This window comes from Lissotriton helveticus, chromosome 3_2, assembly GCF_964261635.1.
Source record: "Lissotriton helveticus chromosome 3_2, aLisHel1.1, whole genome shotgun sequence".
NCBI classification, from domain to species: Eukaryota; Metazoa; Chordata; class Amphibia; order Caudata; family Salamandridae; genus Lissotriton; species Lissotriton helveticus.
Window position 1 is genome coordinate 21,276,137 of NC_136062.1, and position 25,095 is coordinate 21,301,231.

At 46.0% G+C, this 25,095-nt stretch overlaps 1 protein-coding gene across 3 annotated transcripts in view; it reads right to left on the bottom strand.

Moving 5' to 3' along the window:
• Positions 1–25,095, bottom strand: part of GABPB1 (GA binding protein transcription factor subunit beta 1) — a 634,768-nt gene that overhangs the window by 538,411 nt on the left and 71,262 nt on the right. For all 3 annotated transcript variants that reach the window (XM_078684756.1, XM_078684755.1, XM_078684754.1), the window contains exon 3: positions 6,644–6,751. In XM_078684756.1, the coding sequence (XP_078540882.1) occupies positions 6,644–6,751 (108 nt within the window). The remainder of the gene's footprint in view (positions 1–6,643; positions 6,752–25,095) is intronic.

Consider the following 25,095-nt stretch of genomic DNA (forward strand, 5'->3'; position numbering starts at 1 on the left):
TATTTGTTGTTGTGTTTTATTATGCTATGCTATGTTTTGTTATGCTATGTTTTGGTATGCTATGTTTTGGTATGCTATGTTTTGTTATGTTATGCTGAGCTTTGTTTTGTTATGCTATGCTATGTTGTGTTGTGTTTTTATGCTATGCTATGTTGTGTTATGCTATGCTATGTTTATTGGTGTGTTTTGTTATGCTATGCTTTGGTGTTTTGTTATGCTATGCTATGTTTTGTTGTGGCTATGCTATGCTTTGTTATGCTATGCTATGTTTTGTTATGCTATGCTAAGCTTTATTTTGTTATGCTATGTTGTTTTGTTTTGTTATGCTATGCTATGCTATGTTGTGTTTTGTTATGCTATGCTTTGTTGTGTTTTGCTATGTTTTGCTCTGCTCTGTTTTGTTATGCTATGCTATGTTTTGTTATACTATGCTATGTTTTGTTTTGCTATGCTTTATGTTTTGTTATGTTTTGCTATGCTTTGTTATGTTTTGCTATGCTTTGTTATGTTTTGCTATGCTATGTTTTGTTTTGCTATGCTTTGTTATGCTATGCTTTGTTTTGTTATGCTATGCTAAGCTCTGTTTTGTTGTGCTATGCTATGTTGTGTTTTGTTATGCTATGTTGTGTTGTGTTTTGTTATGCTATGCTATGTTTTGCTATGGTTTGCTAAGCTATGTTTTGTTATGTATGCTATGTTTTGTTGTGTTTTGTTATGCTGTGTTTTGTTGTGTGTTGCTATGTTTGACAAAACATAGCATAACAAAACATAGCATAATAAAAACACAACAAAACATGCTATGCTATGTTTTGTTATGCTATGCTATGTTTGGTTATGCTATGCTATAACAAAACATAGGATAGCATAACAAAGCATAACATAGCAAAACACAACAAAACATAGCACAGCATAACAAAACACAACAAAACATAGCATAGCATAACAAAACAAAGCACAGGACAGCAAAACTAAACATAGCATAGCATAACAAAACAAAGCATAGGATAGCAAAACAAAACATAGCATAACAACATAACAAAACACAACAACACATAGCATAACAAAACATAGCATAGCTTAACAAAACACAACAAAACAGCATAGCAAAACAAAACATATAATAGCATAGCAAAACATAGCATAGCACACCAAATCAATCAATCAATCAATCAGGTCATTTATAGAGCGCACTACTCACCCGTAGGGTCTCAAGGCGCTGGGTGGGGGGGGGGTGCCGCTACTGCTCGAACAGCCAGGTCTTGAGCTTCTTCCTGAAGGAGAGGTGGTCTTGGGTCAGGCGCAGGTCTGTTGGGAGTGAGTTCTAGGTCTTGGCGGCCAGGTAGGAGAAGGACCTTCCTCCTGTTGTCGCTCTTCGGATGCGGGGGACGGCGGCGAGGGCGTGGCTGGTTGATCTGAGGAGGCGCTTGGGAGTGTAGAAGTTGATCCGGTTGTTGAGGTAGCTCGTGCCTTGGTCGTGTAGGGCTTTGTGCGCGTAGGTGAGGAGACGGAAGGTGATTCTCTTGTTGACCGGGAGCCAATGCAGATCTCTCAGGTGTCCGGAGATGTGGCTGCGTCGGGGGATGTCGAGGATGAGTCTGGCCGAGGCGTTCTGGATCCGCTGGAGTCTCTTCTGGAGCTTGGCGGTGGTTCCGGCGTAGAGGGCGTTGCCGTAGTCCAGTCGGCTGGTGACGAGGGCCTGGGTGACCGTCTTCCTCGTCTCGGTGGGGATCCACCGGAAGATCTTACGTAGCATGCGCAGGATGTTGAAGCAAGACGAGGAGACGGCGTTTCCTTGTCTGGTCATAGAGAGGGAGGAGTCCAGGATGAAGCCCAGGTTGCGTGCGTGGTCCGTCGGTTTGGGTGCGGTGCCCAGGGCGGGGGGCCACCAGGAGTCGTCCCAGGCGGAGGGCGAGGAGCCCAGGATGAGGACCTCCGTCTTGTCCGAGTTCAGTTTCAGGCGGCTGGTCGTCATCCATTCGGCTACCTCTCTCATCCCTTCGTGCAGGTTGGCTCTGGCGGTGGCGGGGTCGTTGGTCAGGGAGAGGATCAGCTGGGTGTCGTCGGCGTAGGAGATTATGTTGAGGTTGTGTTGGCGTGCGATGGCCGCGAGGGGGCTCATGTAGACGTTGAAGAGGGTGGGGCTCAGTGAGGATCCTTGAGGGACGCCGCAGATGACTTTGGTGGCTTCTGACTTGTACGGTGGTAGGCGGACTCTCTGTGTTCTTCCGTTGAGGAAGGAGGTGATCCATTCCAGTGCCTTGTCCTGGATTCCGATGTTGCCGAGGCGCTGTACTAGGGTGCGGTGGCAGACAGTGTCGAAAGCCGCGGAGAGGTCCAGGAGGATGAGGGCCGCTGTTTCTCCGTTGTCCATCAGAGTTCGTAAGTCATCGGTGGCAGCGATGAGGGCGGTCTCGGTGCTGTGGTTCGCTCGGAAGCCCGACTGTGAGAGGTCGAGGGATCCATTCGTCTCGAGGAAGGCGGCCAGCTGTTTGTTGACGGTCTTCTCGATGACTTTGGCCGGGAACGGGAGGAGCGAGATGGGACGGTAGTTCTTGAGGTCGGTGGGGTCTGCTGTGGGTTTCTTGAGAAGAGCGCTGAGTTCGGCGTGCTTCCAGCTCTCAGGGAAGGTGGCGGTGTCGAAGGAGGTGTTGATGATGTCCCGCAGGTGGGGTGCGATGACAGCGTCGGCCTTGTTGAAGACGTGGTGAGGGCAGGGGTCAGTCGGAGATCCGGAATGGATGGAGTTCATTGTGCGGATGGTGTCTTCGGTGCTGATCGGGGTCCAGGTGCGGAGGGTGGTGGTGGGTGGCGTTGTTGCGGTTGTGGCTTGCGTTGGTTGGTTGCTGAAGCTGTTGTGTATGTCCGCGATCTTGTTGTGGAAGTAGGAAGCGAGGGAGTTGCAGAGGTCTTGCGACGGGGTGATGTCATTGTTTCCGGCGTTGGGGTTGGAGAGCTCTTTCACGATGTTGAAGAGTTCCTTGCAGTTGTGTGCGTTGTTGTCCAGCCGGTCCTTGTATGTATTTTTCTTGGTGGCGCGGATCAGTTGGTGGTGTTTCCGGGTGGCGAGCTTGAGGGTGGTCATGTTGTCCGTAGTTGGTTCCCTTCTCCAGACTTTCTCGAGGGCTCGACAGTTCTTCTTGGAGCTCTTTAGTTCGTCGGTGAACCATGGTGTTTTTCTGCTGCAGGGTCTGCTGGGCGGGGTTCTCAGAGGGGCGAGTTCGTCCGCGCCGTTGTTGATCCACTTCGTGAGGTTGACGGCGGCCTGGCTGGGGTTCGCTGAGCTGGCGGGGGGGTGCTGGCTCAGGGAAGCGGTGAGCTGGTCGGCTGTGATCTTGTTCCAGCTTCTTCGGGCAACCTGTTGCTGGTGGTGGTGGATCGTTGTTCTTTTGAAGCTGAAGTGGACGCAGCTGTGGTCCGTCCAGTGGAGTCCTGTTGCGTGGCTGAAGGTGACGTCTTTGCTGGATGAGAAGACGGCGTCGAGTGTGTGTCCGGCGAGGTGGGTGGGGGTGGACACCAGTTGCTTGAGTCCGAGGTTGGCGAGGTTGTCGAGCAGGCTGATGGTGTTGCGGTCGCTGTTGTTCTCCAGGTGGAAGTTGAGGTCCCCCAGGAGGATGTAGTCGGCGGAGGGGAGGGCATGTGGGCTGACGAAGTCGGCGATGTCCTCGCTGAATCGTGTGCGTGGTCCCGGGGGTCGGTAGATCAGGGTGCCTCTGAGGGTGGTCTTCGGGTTGGTGTGGATCTGGAAGTGCAGGTGTTCAGCGGTGGTTAGGGTGTCGTCGGTGTTGGTTGTGATGCGGATGGTGTCTCTGTGGATGATGGCGATGCCTCCTCCCGTCAGGTTGGCGGTGCGGTCCCTCCAGATGATCTTGTAGCCCTCCGGGATGGCGATGGCGATGTCTGGGGCTGAGGAGGCGTTCATCCAGGTCTCGGTGAGGAAGGCAACGTCAGGGGCGGTGGTGTCGAGGAGGTTCCAGAGTTCTACGGCGTGTCTGTGGACGGAGCGGGTGTTGAGCAGGATGCACTTCAGGTGGTTGCTGCTGATGTTCGGCTTGGCGAGTGCTGGTGCAGGATGAGTCCTGGTGCAGGTGAACTTGCAGGCGTAGCAGCTGAAGGGTCGGTGGGTGTGCTTCGGGGCGGCTCGATGACATCCAGGGATGCGGCCGGTGTCGAGTGCGATGAGATCGGCGGCGGTGTAGGATCGTCGGGTCGGCTTCTGTCGGTGGGGGCCAGGGGTCCTGGCACTGGGCGCGGTCCAGGCGCGGACGGGCGCAGACGGGCTTACCTTTGGCGCGCCTTCGGCGCACAATCGGCGCACCCGCTGCGCGTCAACGCTGCGCGTTCGCACGGTCGCCATTTAAGGCCAAGTGCGCGGGTGGGCGGAGCAGCTGGGAGGCGGGAGCGGGGAGGGAACAGAAGAAAAAAGGGGCGGGGTCGGCGGGAAGCGGGGGGCGGCGAGGAAGGCGGGAAGCACGAAGGGGGACGGGCAGACTACGAAACAGGCACAAATGATGGTTAAAAAAGACACTTACCACGGGCAAAACCACGAAGGAAAAACAATACAATACAAGCACAAATGATGGTTAAAAAGATACTTAACACGGGCAAAACCACGAAGAAAAGAAACAAGCACAAATGATTGGAAAAACAGAACAGAGCAGTGATATCAGGGTCAGCCGGCAGCGCGGCAGGCAGCGAGGCAGAGGGCACAGCAGGGGGGCACACGCAGCAGCTGGTGGCCGTGCGGCGCGGGGGTGAACACAACAAAACATAGCATATCATAACAAAGCATAGCATAGCAAAGCATAGCATAGCAAAATATAGCATAGCATAACAAAACACAGCATAGCATAGCATAACAAATCAAAGCATAGGATAGCAAAACATAGCATAGCAAAACAAAACATAGGATAGCAAAACAAAACATAACATAGCATACAGTATCACTCACCACCACCAGAGCATCACTCAGGGGCACCACAACATCACTATGTGCTACCACAGTATCACTGAACGCCACGGCATCACTCGTTCGCCATCACAACATCACTCAGCGCCACCACAGCATCAATCTGTCCAACCATTCAACAACAACTGGTTCAAATATGTTCTCTCAATGTTTCAAGCTTTATTTCAAATGTAACAAAAAGATGTTGATATTTCACTTCTGTTCTTGGATTTTCGTCACAATAAAATACACTGAACATGATCTTCACAAGTCATTTACAAACGTTTAAGCTATTGCCATTATAAATTACAATAACTTTTATTTAAGTATTAATTATTTTAAAAAAATCAAAAGCCATTGTTATTTGTAATATCAAAACATGTAAGTCACGTCAATACAACACATATTGCATTACAAATGCTATAGGTGTCACATTTGCGAAAGTTATAACTATTGGTATTGTAAATGACACAGCTATTAATTTCGCTATTTTCAAAAACAAAACAAATAAAAAAAATTGTCATTTACGATACCAATATCTCAAACTTTCATTGCAAATGCTTGTTTTCTTAGATGCCTTTTCCAACAGTCCAATTTTTATATAAAAGAACCATTTAATCAACTTGGTCTTTTAACAAGTTTACGTCTTTGTTTCATGACACTGGCTTCTCCAATTGGTTTTTGATCGTTTTAACATAGTTCACCTCAGTTCAAGTGGAAATTTGAAAGTGGGCGTTTCACTTGGACCTAAAATAACATGACTCCGTATATTTATGTGTAGGCAGGAAAGAGACTGATCAAACCCAGGGGCACTTTACATTTTTCTATCAAACAGCCTGCGTATCCCAGGTAGCCACGCAGAGTAGTTTTGGGCAAAGTAATACTTAACTTGCTTTTTTTCCATTGTGGCTCAATGTGGCTTGTACAAGTGGTTACCAACTGCTCTCAATCCTGCTGCATGTGCAATTTCCTTGCACACACAAAGTCATGAAGTTGCAAAATACAAAACATAGTGAACATTTAATTGAATGTGGTTACAAGGTTCTTGAAGCACTGAACAATGAATTTAAAATCTATGTGTCAGAGGTATCTTTATTTTATGTGTACCCATGATTGCAACAAATGCAAAAAAGAATCAAACACCGAAAACTTCTTTCAACAAACCTAATTCTGAGGCACAAACTGACATTTCTAGCAAATACGCTGCAATTAAAATTAATACTTTTGGAAACCTGTTGGTTTCTCTCAGTTCATATCAAGATTATGTCCTGTGCTACTTACTTTAAACCAAGGTTGTGCTTAAAGTAAGTAGCAGCTGAAAATCAGCAAATACATTACCCCTATAGTTCTGTTCTCATGATTCCCTGATGATGTTTAGGAGCTCTCTAAAAACTTGGCTTTTTCTTTAAATAACCAGCCCTTCTGTCTGTTCGGTTATGAATATTGTTTCAATGATGTTTAGAGCCAAGAACCCTTTTGGTGATTGTCTGCGCTTTAGAATTGTTAATAAATTATTCAGTACAAAAAGATGCACATTTCCTAAAACAGCAGTTTACGGCATTGAACTTACAATCCACCAGATGAAAGTAGGCTTTACATTTTAAACTAACACATTCTTTTTTCCCCAGATAGCATTTCAACTGTAGAGGAGAACACTGAATTAAACGAACAGGAACAAGAATAAAGTAAAACAATTACCCAGTCTGTGGTAAATGGTGCTCCATTTGCCATTAAAACGCGAACCTCGTCATCTTGACCAGAACGAGCAGCCTCCAGAAGCTTCTTTCCCAAATCAACCAATGACATCTGGTCAAAACACAAAATTGTTTGTTCAATTTTACTTGTCTCTGTGATCTAGTCAATAGATTTTAGATGGCTCATTCAAAAAAAAAAAAAAACACCATCAAACAAACAAAGAAAGGAGTGAAATAGCGGAGTGTTATGTCTTTGCTGCATCACCGTGTACAGACATGGAGGACATCTTTTCGGACTGGTGCTTAACAAAATACAAATACATAAATAAATAAACAACGGGGTAAAGGTGATTGGGTTGCAACATGCGCACTCTTCTAAAAACTTTAGGAGCTTCATATTCCTTATAGGCTGAGTGGGGAACTAGCTGAGCAGCAAGGTCTCACAAGACACAGCATTAGTGTGTGGAAAAAGGAGGCAATAGATGTTGCTCTTCATGTTTCAACAACCACGTGACTGTAAACAGTGGAGGAGCAGTGGGACTCCTCATGAACGGAGCCCCTAAATGCTTTGGGATCACCAGCCAAAGATTGTTTCCAAGGAGACTTTAACGAAAAGTTCTGGTGTGCAGCAGGTCACAGAGAGCAGAATGAACCCAAGATTAGTATACACGTTAGCGGAAGCCATTATCAAATAGCTACATATTAGTTAATCCATACATCTTCACTCTTTTCGCTTGGTCGTTTATTGAAAAACAATTTTCCCTCAAATCCTCTTTAAAAAAAAAAACAAATTCTTGTTATGTCAGTACATTTCTTCCAAAATTTCTGTACAGTGATAACTTTTTAATCACATTTACAACTAGTACAAGTCCCATGAATAGTTCTTGATGCTCTGATACAGTCACAGCCAACACATGTTTCGCGGCCTCCCCTAGGTTGCAAGTCACTTCATGCGGATTCAAGGGGCAATTTAAAACCAGGATATAGATTGAAGGACCGAAATATTACGTGGAGATGTTATAATTAATTGGAATAGGTAGCTGTTTTGCACTGAAAGATCATTTTGTTTGGAAATAAAATAACAGCAGTTCATTGGGGATAAAAGGCACATCTACCCAATTTATCATGCTTTTATTACGAACCTACTTGGAAGCGTCTTATTTTTTCAACCTGCTAATTACTTTCCTCATTACTTTCCTCACATGAGCCCTGAAGAAGCGCGTGGTAAGTTGCAAAACACGTGTTGGCTTTGACTCTCAGATTATCAAGAAGTGTTCATGGGATTTGTACTTTTTTTGTTTAATGTGATTAAAAAGTTATCACTGTAAAGACATTTGTGATGAAATGTAGTGACATAATAAGCAAAAAGGTGTTTTGAAAGAGGATTTTTAAGGAAAATGTTTTTTCAATAAAAGAAAAAGCAAAAAGAGTGAAGGTGTGTGGATCAATCAATACGTAGCTAGTTAATAATTGCTCCCTGTAGATGTGTATATATGTTTGATTGCAACAGATCTGTTTATTAGGTTACTGATATAGTGGATTGTGGCCTATAGAGGACCATTAACATCTGTAACCCATAATATAAGCAAATGGACCAAATATTAGGGTTTTGGGATTTCATTCTGTAACTCTCTCCTCCCCCACTGAAGATACTGTGCTAGAGGTAATGCACCCCTTTTCAGTAGCCAACTGACAAGATTTAAAAAAACACACACCCAAAACCAAACCAAAAAAACTTCCTAACAAGCAATACAATACAATACAATACCCTTATGTAACAGGTAGAAGTACCATTATTATTATGATGGACAAATCTGACTGGCATGCTCCAACACTTAAGACAGCTGGTCTCAAGGCCAACCTCCAGGTCTAAGGGCAGATGATTATTTTATTTTCAGACCCCAGTAGTAGCACACAAAACAGGAGGTCAGGATTTCAAAGGTCTGAAAGGGACTGGTCTTTGCAATTTACCTCAGCCCTTTCCCTATTTGCCAGTGTGAGAAACATTGATGGGTTCCCTGGACTGAAAGACATAGTAACAGAGAATGAATCTTCTGCAACTGTGACCCAATCCTCTTGAATGGCAATAAGGACAAAGATAGAAGAAATTGGGCAGTCATTTTTAGTGGTCGCTCTGGTGGAGACCCAACTGAGGGTGGCAGGGTTTGCCTCTTTGCTACTGCCTCATGAATTTCCACTCCACCTACATTCCTTGAATACCTCCTCTATTATGGTTCCCAATTAAGTGCTTCTGAATTGGTTCCTCAAGTGTGATGCCTTTGCTTCAAAAAGGAAACATATGTAGATGGGACTATAAAAACATCAGCAAATGACTATTTAACTGCTGCCTATATTGAGAGGGGTCGGTTGCATTGGATGGTTCGTCTTTTGTTTAAGTAGACCGCATAATGTTGCTTTCTTTTAAATAAAATAAAATAAAATGGAAAACAAAAAATATCAATGAAGAGGTGCTAAAGCAGCATCAGTTCAACAACACTGCATTTGAATATTAAGAGCTGGAAGTAGTAGTTCTGTCACTTGCTACATACCAGTTATAAAACATTGTTAAATATTGATTGGTGTTATTAAAAACTAGTAAGTTTGAAATGTCAACAGTTGTTTGACTAAGCAAGTCAGATAAAATAATAAGAAAAAAAACCTAGACAAACTGCAACATCACCTATACATTTTGTCCAGTCAGTCCATCTAGACCAAAAACGCATATATGGTTCTGTCATAGACCACATTGTGCAACTGTATGTATCATGCAGAGGGTGACCAGTTGACGTCATCGGTGCTATCTTCGGAGTGCAGAGGACGTCAACCGGCACGGTCACCCGTACCCCCCTGCCCCTCCCGGAGAAGTGAAAATAAGACAGCCATTTCTTTTACACCTATTGCAGCTTTGTGTTTTTCAGGTGCCAGCCCACTTCAGCCACCGATTAGTTAATGTGCCATTCATATTTACTTCCACTTAGCGCAGAATACCTTATTGGGCAATGGTGAGGCCACTTCAGCTACCGATCTGTTATTCAGCGATTCAAGTTCAAAAGCAAAATGTGTATGGCTGAATAACTAATCAGTGGTTGAAGTGGATTTCCCCATGCAGGGTAGAACTACCATGTGAATGGGACAATAACTGAACAATAAGTGTGTTCACCTATTCTCCCAAAAATATGATGTGCTGTTTGGAAATAATATGTGAATGGCACAATAACGGATTAGATACTGACATAGGCTGGCACACTGCCCTACGCTATGGTGGGTGGGAGAAGAGGGGCACATGGTGCAAGTGGCTAACTCCTCGTGAGTCACCTGCATTCTGCGCACGTCTCACAAAGGAGTTTCTCCTAACCTCAGAGACAAATTTGGCATAATGTGATTTTTGCCTTATTGAGTGTGTTGCAACTTGAACTCCTTTTTTTACTTTCTTTTTCTCTTATCTTTTTTTAGAGAAGTTCTTCGCAATTTGGAGCTTTAGAGAAAGGTTCTTAAAGTCAGATAAGTGAGTTTGGGATGACCGTACTTTACTACAGACCCAGCAGAACTGAAGAACTACCAACCTAGCTCCCTACTCCCATTTCCGGCAAAGGTTCTTCAACAAGGCAATCAACGAGCAACGCACCAAACACCTGGAACACTAAAAGCGCCTGGCCCACTCTTAATCCGTATTCCGAGCCAACCACAGCAACTAAACAGCCTTGATCGGAGCAACTGACAACATTAGGGCCCTCCTGAACCATCTCCCATCACATCCTAATCAACAGAATCCACAAAATCTGAATCCTAGGAGATGCCATACCTTACCAGAAGAACCCAGTGAATCCGTTTCCCTCCAATCACCTCAGAACCCAAGACCAACTACGACGTCCCACCAGGATCATACCTCAGCCCCACCCTGTTCAACACATACATGACCCCCCGACCAACACCGTCAGATTACAAAAACTCAACATCATCTCCTATGCCGATGACACCCAGCTCATCCTCTCACTATCAGAAGCCAATCTTCACAGATGTATGATGAACGTTGCCAGCTGGATGAAAGACAACTGTCTCAAGCCCAACAGGGTCAAGACAGAAGTCTTCCACTTTAGGAAATACACCTTGCTGCACACTTGTTGGCCAGCTGAACTCGGGCCTCCCCCCGCCCGACAGACCCCACCCGCAACCTTGGCATCATCTTGGGCAGCAAGTTATGTCAAATGTCAAACGTTCTTATATAGCGCACATATCACCGTGAGGTCTCAAGGCGCTCGTTATCTATGCAGAAACAGGTAAATGCAGTCTAGTCCACCTGCTTTCTCACCCTACGCATGCGCTGTCAGATTTTAGGTGGCTCCCAATCAACACCAGAAGAACGGTCACTCAGACTATCTTCACCAACAGGCTGCACTACGGAGACCCTCTCTATATAGGAATCACGGCACACTTCCTGGAGGGACTGCAGACAATACAAAACCCAGCGTCAAGACTCATCCACGACCTACACAGACGGGCTCACATCACCCTGCTGCTCAATAAGCTACACAGGCTCCCAATCCAGAAGGGTTGCCAGCTTCAGATGCTGACCCATGAATACAAAGCCATGCACAACTAAGGTCCAGCATCAACAAACGAATGACTTTCTACCAACTGACCAGACACTTGCGATCCGCCTCCCTCATTCTCACAGACAACCCCCGATCTGCTGAACCACCAGCTTAGGACCGCCTCATTACTCTAGGAATTCAGGTGAGGACTCAAGAACAGGCAGTTCAAATGAACAGCATAACACGAAGCAGCAAGCATCTCCAGCGCCTCGAACACCTCATGGGTGACATGTTGAGCTATATAAATCCTGACTGATGGATTGACACCGTCTCCGATCCAGTAAACTGTTGGAGAGTAAAAAGAGATACATTTTGGGATGTCCAAAATTTGGGATATGTTTTTGCTCCCACACAGGTACTGTTATTTTGGGAAAGTATTGGACGTCTAGAAAAAGACTTCAGAAAAAAAAAAATTGTGGTTTTATCTAGCATATCATGACACATATCGAAAATAAGCACTTTGTACAGAAATGCATAGATATGCATTGACCACAAAAACAGAGATACCGTTATATATGTAAGTAAATGATCTTCGATAATTAGAATAACTGTAGAGAACATCAGGCGTAAAGTCAGAAGGCACTGAAGAAGATGAATCTGATGCAGACCGGCAAGATGTCTGGCTCAAATGGAATCTTGGTATAATGATTAAAGAGACTACCATCACTGATTGGGGCACAAATCGGAAAGTGAGGAATAAAGATGAACTGCTGATAACGTAGGACAAACTATAATAAATGTTATATAAGAGATTAGAAAGCCTACTAAGGTTGTGCCTCTCGTCACTCAATATCGTTCTTAAATGCAGTCGAAAATTGTTGCGAACGCACTGATTAATAGACTGTTTGCAGTGCTACCTGCACCTCTTCACTCTCATCAAATAGGATTCATGCCACGACATTCTACCCAAAATCTCTGTGGAATTCAGAACTAGCATGATGAAGCTGGAAGACATGACAGAATCCCTAGCGATCAATGCAGTCAAGGTCAAAAAGTGTTCGATTCAATTGGGAGTTACCCCCTGAAGATGGATGCCGGCATTATACACAGACCCCTTAGCAAAGGTTAGAGTGAATGGAGTGACATCACATACTTTTCATATGTAAAGGGGAGCCAGGAGAAGAACACCCTATTTTTCCAAAGCTCTTCACGCTGGTGGTGAAGCCCCTTGCTAGTTGGGTGAGAACATACATTGTTTGCACAATGGTGGACTACTGGAGTACTCCTGCAGACAACCAGAGCAGTAATCAAGCCCTGGATGATAGTCATGGAAGTATTAGGATGGATGGGTAGAAACAAACCAGAATGCTCTGGAACGGTGGTATGATAGTAGAAATTGCACAGAGTTGCATAGTTTCCGAAAATGGGACCATATCTGAACTCCATTTTGGGGGCTAATATGGTGAGAAAGGTCTACAATGATGCTCAAACACACAGAATGAGTTTGTACTACCAAAATGCAGACGGAGTTTGTAATTGTCGGAGGAATAGGTGGAACAGAAGCGAGGAGGCCGTATGGGGTTAATAGTGAAGCTTTATTAGTCCATAGAACATCCGTTGTATACAGGTTGTTGAATCTCAGAAGTATTTCCGTAAAGCGCTTTGTCTGTGCTTAAACAAGGAAAAGGGCGTTTCTTCACGTTTTCCTCTTCTTTGTTTCTTCTCAGGTGTGCCGGTAGCAGAAGACGGGATCCTGGGAGGCTTTCAGGGACAGAACACAAACAAAAGAGGTGGTAAGCATTCTCCTACTGGTGGTATTATCCTTCCACCACACCAGGGTGAGGGAAAACAGGGTCAGTGTGGCAAAGAGAGAACAAAAAAACCAAGAAGGTGCGGTACTGTACACATTCCTCAACGGGGATCTTCACCTCAGTTTCCCACTGTTAGCAGGCTTTATTCTATATGGGCACACTGAGGCTCTTTTACATATAGGGAGGGGTGTGTTTGGCATAGCAACTGAAAGCAAATGACTAGGAGCGTGAAAAGAAAAGAAAATGGGAACAAATAAAATAAATATCACATGCTTTAAGGGCAGGTAGGACTCTTGTTCATTGTATCTGCTAAGGGAGGGTGCTGGCGTAGCGTGGTATGCTTTACAACCCGCCACCCACTCGTAACCCTGGTGCCCCCAGCACGTACCGCCTTATGCCGCAACTCTCCGGAGTTGCGGCGGCTCCTGCACTTCCTCCGGGGACCACCACTCTTCCCACCACACGTCAGGGGCTTCTCTGTCCTCGTCGTCTTCGGCAGCGTCGTCGTCTTGGGTAGCGTCCTGGCTGACAGTCTCCTTGTGTACCACTCCAGCTCCTACAAACTCCTCATCACCGGTCTTTGTCCCCTTGGCGTTTTCCTCATTGACCACTGCAACTTTTCTTGAGTCTTCCTTCCTTGCCGAAACCTCTTCCTGGTTGTTGCCCGTCTTTACTGTCCGACGCCTTTTCTCCACCTCTTCTTGTCAGGGATTGGCTCTCGCGGCTCACGTGGTTGTCCAAGGGTTGGTCCAGCCATAGGCTCACTGATTCGCTGTCCTGTGGAGGAGAACAATAGTCCTTCATCAGTGTTGGTTTTCCTTTCCAGGGCTCGTCAGCAGCGTCAGAGTCCAGGAAGTAAGGACCCAATGGCTGAGAAGCAGGCAGGAAGTTGGGGCTTCCGATAGGAGTCTGTGGTTGTTCCTCACAGTATTTAAAGTGGGTTAATTGTTTGGGACGATGCAAATCCTTCCCATTTAATAAGACTGCAATCCTGGCTGGTACAACACACAAGTTAAACCCCTGGTAGCTAGGGCACAGAGCAGGCATGCTTAAATAAGGAAAACTGTTCAAGTATTTAGAAGTAAATAGTTAAAATGTACAAATGCAGCAATAAGAAAAATTATATAATGAATAAAATCTAAGATGGGATCTGAATTTTTCAAGTTTGAAGGTTAAAAACTACCCCAAATCAGCATAGCGCCTATGGGTGCAATAGACCGGGACCACGGCAAAAGTGAAGGTCAATCGCAATGCACCAGAGTCCACATAAATAAACTTAGTACGAGGACTCAGTCAAAGAAGTTACCTTCTGACTTGCTCTTCTTTTTTTGGAAGGTGCAATTCTTCAGCAGGGAAAAGTGGAAGGCTGTATCCGACAAAGTACTTTCAAAGTCAGATACCCATAGGCTGAGGTACTGCTGAGTCAGTTTGTTTTGCTGGGGAAAGCTCATAGCTGGAAAATTCAAATTTCATGCTAAGTCCTCTCATTGATAGGATACTTTTCACACCTTTGCACGGTTACGGATTGAAGCTGTAACTAGACAGGTTGCACCGAAGCCAGATACCTCAACCTTGAGGATCGGCTGAAAAAGTCCAAAACGGGACAGACGTGAGTTTTTGAGAGCAGACGTTGCGTCTTGGGTGGCTTGTCCCAATTCTCCAGATGTCAAATATTTTATAGAAAGTTCTTGAGGCCCCAACTTTTCCTTCTTTCTGGAGCAGTTCCTCTTGGTCACGTCTAAGGTTCCTCGCGCCCCAGGGACAGTAATGTGCATTCAGGACTCACTCCAGTAGGATAAACTAACACAGTCCAATTAGGGTCCATGTTCCACTGATCACTCCGGGAAAAAGCATCTTGAAGCTTTCAATGTCCCTGAAGCAACAAAAGGTCAGCCACCTGACCCTTACAGTCCACTTCTCAGTCGAGGTGGAAGTGGGAGCAGGTCCAGCCTTTCAGGTCTCCACACAGGTCACAGACAGCAGGTTTCTTCGTCTACTGATCTCCACAGGGCCAGAAGTGCTCGGAGAAGCTGTGAATAATATGCCACTTTTGTATAATTCACTAGCCATTGAGTGGGGAGGACTCCTGAAACCTGCCTAACTAATGGGCAAAAAAGTTCCCAGCCTCACATTCAGTTAGCCTTTCTGCCAACTGCAACAGTGTATCATGCCTAATGAAATCCAGTAAAGTATAAACATTCTATGTATGAAGCAATCTGGTAGCCCACTCTAAGTTGTCAATAGGGAAATGGCCAGTCCCACCCTTCTCAACAACACTAAACTGGTTCTGGAATTCGCTCTCCCTCCGGCCAGGATGTAGCCAGGTTGCCTACAATGTGACCTGGGACTAAAAGATCAGCCTCACTATGAATAGGCAGATTTCAATTCCCCCATACAAGTTAATTATGTCCTTGAATCCTTATCAATTGCCCTTCCTAAAAGACTCAGCAGTTCTTACCAAATGGCTCAAGCCATTGTATCTGCTCAAAGCAGTTTTATCAAGAGGAAAGTACTGACAAAGAGAGCAGCTGCAGGCAGGCTAATGCTAATTATCCTACTGGAACTTCAGGCAGGAAAGGTAGATGTAGGATCTTTAGCTTTATGATTACCCCCACTTTTTGCCTGGTGTCAGTATGTTTTGGCTGTAGTTTGCTGGGATCCTGCTAACAAGGACCCAAACATCTGTGCTCTCTTTCCCCAAATGTCTTTGGTAAGTACTTTGGAACCTCCACAACTGGCTACTGGTGTACCCACATACGTCTCTGTTATTGGTACTAAGGAACCCAAGGGCATAGGTACACCAGGGGTCTCCCACGGGAGCAAGCATGTATTGTGCCATCGTTGGGAGCCCACTTAAACTCTGACTACAGGCCTGCCATTGCAGCCTGTGTGAGATGGTCCTTGCACCTCTCACAACAGATATAAGTTTTCTTACATCTGAGGTCACTGCACTTACAACCTAAAAGTAGCCCCTATGGTAGGCCCTTCAGTCCTGAGGGCAGCGTGCTTGGTTAGAAGTGTGAGGGTGCTCATCATGAGCAGGACACGCATACAAAACCAGGAGTCAATTCTCCAGCCTTTGTAAGTGTGGTTAGCCATTTTAAGACATATAGTGGACATCAGTCATTACGAGATGTCTAACTATATAATGGAACCTGGTCAGGTTTGGTATAAAAAATGTGGGAATCTCACCAAAACACAAATTCCAGTGTTGGAGGTATGTTCCCATGTACTGGTGGCTCCCTTGGGGACCCCCCGTACCTCTGTTTACAGCCTTTCAGGGTCTGACAGCAAACTAGTGCTATTGCTGACAACAGATACTGTTATGGCCTCCTGCTGCTGAGCTCAAGCAGTGGAAGGTAGAACAATAGGGTTACCTGTCACAGGGAGGTGTGACTACCTTCCAGACAGGACTTGGTGTATTGGGCTGGGGTGGAGGCGCTTTCTAGCACCCTCAGACTGCATTGGAGGGCACATTTGGTGCCCTGCTTCCATACATCAGTTTGACGTATCCACGTCCAGCCCCTCCTCTGGGATTGATTCCAGAGTTGTTCCAACCCTTTCCTTGGGCATTTAAGGACTCCCCCATGGGTGGATCCTCGGATTCGTTGTGGAACAAGACCCATCTCTGAAACAAAAGACACTCTCGACCATCAGGACACTTGGACTTCGCCCGGAACCGAGACTGCATTAAGGAAGACTCCTGCTGCACCTGGTTTCTGCTTCGTCTGGGTCTCTGCTTTGCTCAGGATCTCTAGGGACCTGTGGGCATCAAATACATCCGAAGTAATCTCCTTTGGAGTGAAGGAGTCACTCCCCTGCTTGCACCGCATCCAAGCTGACCAGTCTGTTTATCCTGTCACGCTAAGAACCTCCTAAGGCTCAGCAACATAGGTGGTGGTTTAGTGGCTCCGCAGAGACCTGACCTGCCTTCCGTGCAATTTGGAGAACAGTATCCCTCAGAGTCCCTGAGACCGAGCCCCAGTGCACTGCGTCAACTTGTCGTTGCAAAGGCTTGTTGGCTCTTCACTCCAGAGATCTTCGGGCTCAAGAAGCTCCAGCCTCTAACACCTCATGCATGGAAGAAGAGTGTTATGTTCCATATAGGTACCCCAATATATGCTCAGGCAGTCATCTAACCGTTCATCTATATTCTCTGCACCATTACACTACATAACGGTTCTTAATACTGACCTTTTATCTAGTTACAGTAATGTCCAGAGATGAAATGGGATTTTCTCCGAAAAGCTTAAGCCTCATTCATTATGCATGAGGATTCTTGGAATCACAGCAGGCCTACCATCTCCTGCATAATAACTATGTATAAAGGTCATTCCTTCCGTCATCCTAGTCCGACATGACACAGCAAGGTATATCCCCAGGGGTACCACTTTGGGATGGATAGATGAAAGGATAGATAGATAGATGGATAGATAGATGGATAGATAGACAATGGACTCACAATTATCCCGCAAAGAAGATAATGCAGCACTCCTTTTGGCTTCAAAAGTTATTTATTCAGTTGCATACCTCCTACGCGTTTCGAACTCTGTTCTTGATCACGGCAGTGTTAACAAGAAGTCCTTTGTCAGTTTCCTGTTTATATACGTGTGCACACTATTGTTAAATATAGTGCATTCTGTGTGGGGACGTTTTTTATGAATACATGATGGTTTCCTTTTTCATCTTTCAATTAACTTTATTGATCCGTTTTGTCCTGCCAAGTCATGGTGTAATCACAAGGATCAAGGTATTTGGTGAGCACTAAGAATGAGCGGACATTAGAGATACAAATGCACACATATTGTATGTCTCATGACACAGTTGCGATCGCATTCCTATGTCGGATGAGCCGATCTACATTAGTGCTGTTGTGTGGATCCTGCCCTACGAGGAATCCCTACGGATTAAGAGGAACTGCTCGGAACAACGAGATGGAAAGGAAATTCGATGACACCAAGACCCGCTTATTAGAGAGGGGTTACAGAAATGCAGACATTAGACGTGGAGAAGAGAAAGCAAAGAACAAAACTAGAGCCGAAACCTTGGTGAACAAAAAGAAGAAATCTGAGAATGCGGAAGACAAAGAGAAGAACAAAAGAGCAGCAGATGATGATCAACCAAGCTTAATACTGACATATAGCAAGGAAAGCTTTAAGATAAAAAAAGGCTATCTAAATACTAGAAAGTCCTGAAAAAAGATCCAGACATTGGTACCTAATCAGAGATCGACCAATGGTGTCATACAGAAAAGCACCAAGCCTATCTGACTCGCTGGTAAGAAGCCACTTTGAAGAGAAAAAACCGGACACCTGGCTCCGGCAAAGATCGAAAAGATTTGTAAAGTGTACAACGTGCAAGGCTTGTAGAATTGGCAGAAATATTAAGACCGTAAAAGATCCAAGAGGAAGAATGTTCAGAAACAATCACATGTGAGTCAACTCACGCAGTATATGTACTAGAATGTTTTTGCAGAAAAAGATATATAGGGAGCACTACATGCTCCCTTAAAAACACATACTGGAACATACAAGAGCCATACAAAACTCATATCATACATATGCTATGGCCAAACATCTCAGCACTCATGAAGGTAAGACATAGCTGGACATAAGGTACTCTGGGTTAGCAAAAATTCCCTTGCATGAACAGGGAGAGAACAGAACGCAGCAACTAAGGCGTCTGGAATCCAGGCTAATCATAAGATTTAAAACCAAACACCCCATGGGCCTGAACGGGGATGGAGAAATGTATGTACACCTGTGAATATACAACATCAGGATGAGATGAAAGAACGCAAGAACCATCTAGAACTCAATGGGCATAAGAATTAAGATTGCAATTAACACGGAAAATGACATCAGTCTAGTATGTTTATTCCCCCCCCCGCCCTACCACTTGCTGCCATAACCAACATTTCCCTCCTCCCTTTGCCACAACTGACCATTCCATCTATTCCCCCTCTCACACTAGCTTCCATCAAGGAGCAATGTAAACAAGTAATAATGCAAATGCAAAGTACAATGATTTTGGTCACGCTGTCCTGCCAACGATGGCAACATTCAATGATCAATTCAGGCACTCAGCCGTAATTGTAGTATGGACAAAGGGTCCACACAGGAGCACTAATGTCGATCGGCTCATCCGACATCGGAATGCGATCGCAACTGTGTCATGAGACATACAATGTGTGCGCATTTGCATCTCTAATGTCCGCACATTCTTAGTGCTCACCAAATACCTTGATCCTTGCGATTGCGCTATGACTTGGCAGGACAAAACGGATCAATAAAGTTAATTGAAAAATAAAAACGGAAACCATCATGTGTTCATAAAAAACTACCCCACCCAGAATGCACTATATTTAACAATAGTGTGCACACGTATATAAACAGGAAACTGACAAAGGACTTCTTGTTAACACTACTGTGATCAAGAACAGAGTTCGAAATGCGTAGGAGATTTGCAACTGTATAAATAACTTTTGAAGCCAAAAGGAGTGCTGCGTGTGTGCACACGCACACACACACACACACACAAATACACACACACCATATTTTGCTGAGGTAGTCAGGGGAGAAAAGGACTTCCATACAGACACACTGACGCGAGACGCTGAGGCTCCTGCACGCAGACACTCCAGCTAGCAGTGGTCTGACATCCCTTGTGGGGTGTCCATCTCGAGACCAAGACAGGGTCCCACAGTCTCTCACTTCAGGTAATGGGTTTGACATTTTCCTAGAAGAATTCTTGGCTTTACACCCACATACATGTTAGGTACACTTCGGTACATCTAGTTAGGGTCGCTTCGTAGGAGTACGCCTTTTACGGTCATGTATTTTATTACTTGCCTGTATTCCTTGTTTTAGCACGATGGTAGAAATCTACCATCCTTGTACTCTGTTAGTACTTTTAATCATGTACATCAGTTTCTGTCTTATGGTTGTTTTAGCACACCTATTTTACACTAGAATGACGCTGGTTCAATAAATCCTTATTGAAAAACGACCCCACCGTTTATTCTGTGTATTTCTCCGAGACGAAGTTAGCACGAGTGACTGAGCGAAAAGTGGTACACTGTGTTGACGATTCTGAGAAATCAGGGTTATCATGTGTAGGAGAGTAGGGTCTGCTTCCTATGGTCACCCCCACTTTTTGCTTTTGCTTCTCTGGTTTTCGACTTAGATGTGGCTGTGGGCCGGCTGATCAGACCCACAGCCCAAATGCACTCTCTCTAAATTTACACCATGTACTCTAGGTACATCCACAATTGGGAATTGGTTCACCTAACAGCCCCTGTACAAGTGTACTCTAGGTGCCCAGGGCATATGTGCAACCAAGTCCTACCAGGGGCTGCAGCATGTATTATGCCACCCCTGGCTGGCCATCCAAACTGACACAACTGGCTGATCACTCAGCTGGGGCAAGGTCGTGTAATCACCCCTTGCTTAGGTATAGTATTCCTATATCTACCCTTATATATAGACACACAGTAACCTATAAGTCACTCCTATGGCAGGCCTTAACAATCCTGGAGGCAGAGCGCTTGGTTATGTGTGAGATGGTGCTCTAGCATGAGCTGAGCCTGTCTGCAGCTTTCGGAACCATGTCCTTATAGCTGTTCTATGATATAGCCATACCATATACTCTTAAGTGAATTATAATCCTTGCGGTTTAATGCTAACTTTGGTGTGGCTTTATCCAAACATGTCGTGTAAGGTGTCATACGCTTTGGAATACTACCCCCTCGCCAATTCTAGCGACGGGGGTAGCATTTCACCCTTCTAGAAGGAGAAGACATGTTGTTGCTGACTATCCCGGTTAAAGTTAACCAGAGCCCCAGCGTCACAAAATGGACGCTGCTGCCACCGACACAAGTCTGACCTCCTGCTGCTGGAAGTCCTTCCAGTCACGGAGGTTTGGAAAATAGGTTTCCTGCCTGGGGAGGAGCAAGCACCACCCCAGACAGGACTTTGTGTATTGGGACAGGGAGGGCTGAATAGAATGAGACACTGCCTGGAGCACACAAGGTGCTCCATGCATACCCCAGTTTAAACCGGTTGCTGGGGCACTCCAGCACCAGCTCTGGCGCAAAACTGGACAAAGGAGAGGGGGTGTAACCACCCCCCTTTCTGGTCCCACTCATAGGAGGGACCTAGAAAGTAATCCAGCCCCTTTTAGTTGTATAAAGGTAGGAGCTGAGTCCTGAGACTTTAGATTAATCCTGAACTGTAAACTTGAAACGAAACTCTGGACCTTCGACATTCTGCTGAAGCTGAAGACTGAAGAATCTCCCTTGTAGCCAAGGAGGTACCACCCTGGGCAACCAGGCACCATCCAGCAAATCAACCGCTTGCTTTGTCGACGTTCCCGCCGGAACCCGAGCACAGAGCCTCACGAGACCCAGACTTCCAGATCTCTCTGACCCTTTCTTCACGACTGCAACATAGCTGAGATCCGTGGAGGCGACGAGACACGTGGGACCGGACATCTTGGAAAGCCTGCAACTTGCTAACTGTGCAGCTCCTGAGGCATCCTCGAAGCTGTGCACTGGGGATTGAGAAATCCCTAACCAGAGCTCCACCTGCACTTAAGATTTTTTCTCCACACTCTTTGAGTTCTGTGTGGGGCCCTTCTGCTTGTGTTCTGCTTGACGCGTTGTCCGGTTGCTGGCCCGTTGGCTAGTAGCCTCTGTGACGACAATCCTTTTGAACCACCTCGCTGGTCTGGTTGCTCCAGACTGCCCCTGCTTCCCTGCAAAGGTGAGGCACCCCAGACATTGCTGGTATGCACCAGAAGCCTTTGTTGAATCCTGCGTGGGTTGCCTTTGCCAAGGCTTGTTGACTCCAATCCGGAAGTCGACTCCTCCATCTGAGAGAACCTTCGTGGGACAGCTCGTCTCCAGCACCTGGTCGTCGTCGACGCCTCCTGGTCCACGTGGCTGGCAAGACAAGCTTCAATACAGCACCTAATTGCTCCTCAACGTCGTCTGGTTCCTTCCTGGTTCCACCCGGTCACTGGCTAGTGACCCAGACTCTGTCCCCTCTGCTTTCAGGTCCTCTTCATCCTCGATCCACCCTTGGATCCACCCGGACATCTTCCTCCTGGTCGCCTGCAGCATCTTACTTCAAGGCTCCAAAGGATTCAATGACGAAACCCGACACATCTTCACACGTATGCACCCGCCGTCCGTGGGTGAGGTAGCGCGAGCACTTCGGTGCTCCCAAGGGTATTGACTATCCAAGTGTCTAAGTCTTTAGTTGTTTCCTCCTAGCTAAACCGGAAGTTTCCTAAATCCTTCTAAATCTAACTTCTAAGTTCCCATTGACTTTGCATTGACTCACGCGTGTGTGTAAAGACACTGCACGCGCCGCCTGTGGGCCTCCTACTTCTAAACTAAGGTTCAGATAATGTAGCCCCAACTATTCCCTAGACCCTAGGCCTTTCCTTTTCTCATGACGTGGTACTTATACCACTTTCTTAATATATGGTTTGCTTCGCCCCTAGGGCCTAACCGTAAATTGTGCAACTTAACATATTCTGACTAAGTATCTTGTTATGTGCTTTGGCCTCTGATCTCATAAAGAGTTCAGAGGAGTGTGTTAGTAAATAAATACATATATATTTTATATATATCCTGTGTGGTGTCCTTTCATTTGATATTCAAGGGGTTACATATGGTAAAACAGCTGGCTTTACACGCCCTCAAGAGTATTTTAGCCTAAGATGGTTCTGTCCACGCTACCACTAGGATAGCTGGTCTATAAGGTTGACTTACAACCATCACCATAAGGGTCGTTTGGACTGGTGCAAGGTGATCACTAGAATAGTGAACATCATATACCAGGCCAACTTCTCACATCATGTTCGATAGTTGCCAAGAACTATTCTCTCCTTGGTAAGAGGGGTTTCTAGTGGCACCATGAGCTACCCGGTATACAGGCTAACATACTCGCTAGGGATATCTAGAATCAGTCCGGACACCAATCCTACAGTGTATGTTGTCTAAACGCGCAGATCCTATATAGGTTTACAGGAAAAACAAGACAACAGCGTCCTCCCTGCATCGTGGGCCTCCCATCTTGGTGAGCTGCCAGAGGTCCTCTTACTGCTCATGTGCCTTCGGCCCGTGGGTGGTCTTGAGGGACGACTTCTGCTTTTTTTTTTTTTTTTTTTTATATAGCGCGAACTAGAACCGAACCAAATCAGTTATCAGAGCGCTTTACATAGCACCAGTTACGTTACATGAGGACACACTTTCATTTTAGGCACGGGGAGATTAAGTGATTTGCCCAGAATCACAGGGGGTTTTTGGCGTCGTTACCGAGACTCGAACCAAGTTCCCCAGGTCCGAGGTCGTGCGCCTTAGCCGTTAGGCCAACCCCTCTCTCCGCTTTGGTGGGCTCTCCTGCTTGGTCGGGCCTGTTCTCACTCTCCTGTATGTGGGGGGTTCCCGTGTGCCTTGCTGGTCCCAACAATTCCATCTTTTTGTCTTCCAAGCCAGTTGCAGCTTCCAAGGCTGGTTGGTGCTCCATGGGACATCGCCCGCCTGGACACCGATATCCGACGTGGGACAGTTAGTGGACAGCTCCTGGTCATCCAAATCTTCGCCGGGTCCCCACAGCTGCAACAAAAAGGTCCTTGTGAACTCTTCTGAACTCCCAGACAAAGGTGGGCAATGTGCTTCCATGTCTCCTGGTCACCTTCAAGTGCCACAGACTCTGTCCCATCTGCAGACAGGTTCACCTCTTCAAGAATCTACCCCTGGATACCACTGGACGTCTTCATAAACTTCTCTAGAGGCATTTCTTCCAGAGTAGCCCATTGTAATCAACGGGTTGTTCCAACGTCACTTCACTCCTATGCACCTAAATTCCTTAGTGCAAGGAACCTGGTTCCTGGGGCATCAATGAGTGGGGTCGCTCTCCAACCTTCCGTCCTCCTAAGGGTATCTTCTCGGTCCTATGGGGAGGGTCCTTCTTGGGATAGGCTTTGCATGTTACTGTGTTCAATTCTGCTCCTAAACGTCTTGTATCTGCTGTGGGCAGAGAAGTGACTATTTGGCATCGACTGTGAGACCTAACCTGTGAAGAAGCAACATGACTTCAGTGTGCTAGGCTATTGCTTATTCTTCTGCTTATTATCAGTTTGTAGTACAGATGTGCTGCAACCATTGCTAGATATTTAGTGAATATACTTGGGCTGTTGTGATTCTTAAGGGCACCACTTTGAATTGGTTGTGATGTCCACTTACCACGAATCTCGGATACCAATGATACACCAGATGGAAAGCGATGTGAAAGTGGGTGTCCTTCAGATCGAGGGCTGCCACAGGATGTCCAACTGTAGAGCCATGAAATTACGTTGTGCAGAGTGGTCATTTTGAAAGGTTCAGATCGTATCAAACGATTTAGCAGCCCAAAAGGTAGAGGACAGGCCACAACAGGTTATCTTTCTTTGGGATGAGGAAATATAGGAGTATACTCCTTGACCATAGTTTCTATTGTACTCTTGCTGAGAAGTAATTGCACTTCTTCTAGCAGTAGTCTTCATTGTTCCTGACTGATAGCATGAGGACCAAGTGGGATGTTTAGGGGCAGGGTGTGGGACTCCAAGCAGTATGGACAACTGACCGGACCCAACTGTCCTTCCACTGTGGAAGCAATAACTGATCTTGCCCCTGAAATGATTGATGCTACTGAAAGCTAGAACACTGTGGTATTACTGAAGACGTTTTAGCACTCACTGCTATCTGCTGATGCTGAAAAACAGTTTTACCAGTTTGTGTTTGCACCCATGGCTTTAGCCATGTCCAAGTCCTTGTTAGGTCTTGCCTGGGCCAGCCCATGCGCTGCTCTGGCAAGACATTTAGTAAGCCGCTTTTGGAAGTGCTTCCAAAGCGTCCATCAACTTACGCTCACGCGCACAAGCACGCGCGCTGCTGCCCGCGCATCCCTTGCGTGCCTTAGAGCGTCATCGCGATCACTTTCGCTTTCACAGTGATCGCGATCACTTTCGCTTTCACGGCCGCGCGGCGTTACTTTTACTGCTGTGCGGCCAATGCTTGTTCATTTTCACCATCAGTGTCCACTTGAAATCCAAACAAATGACCA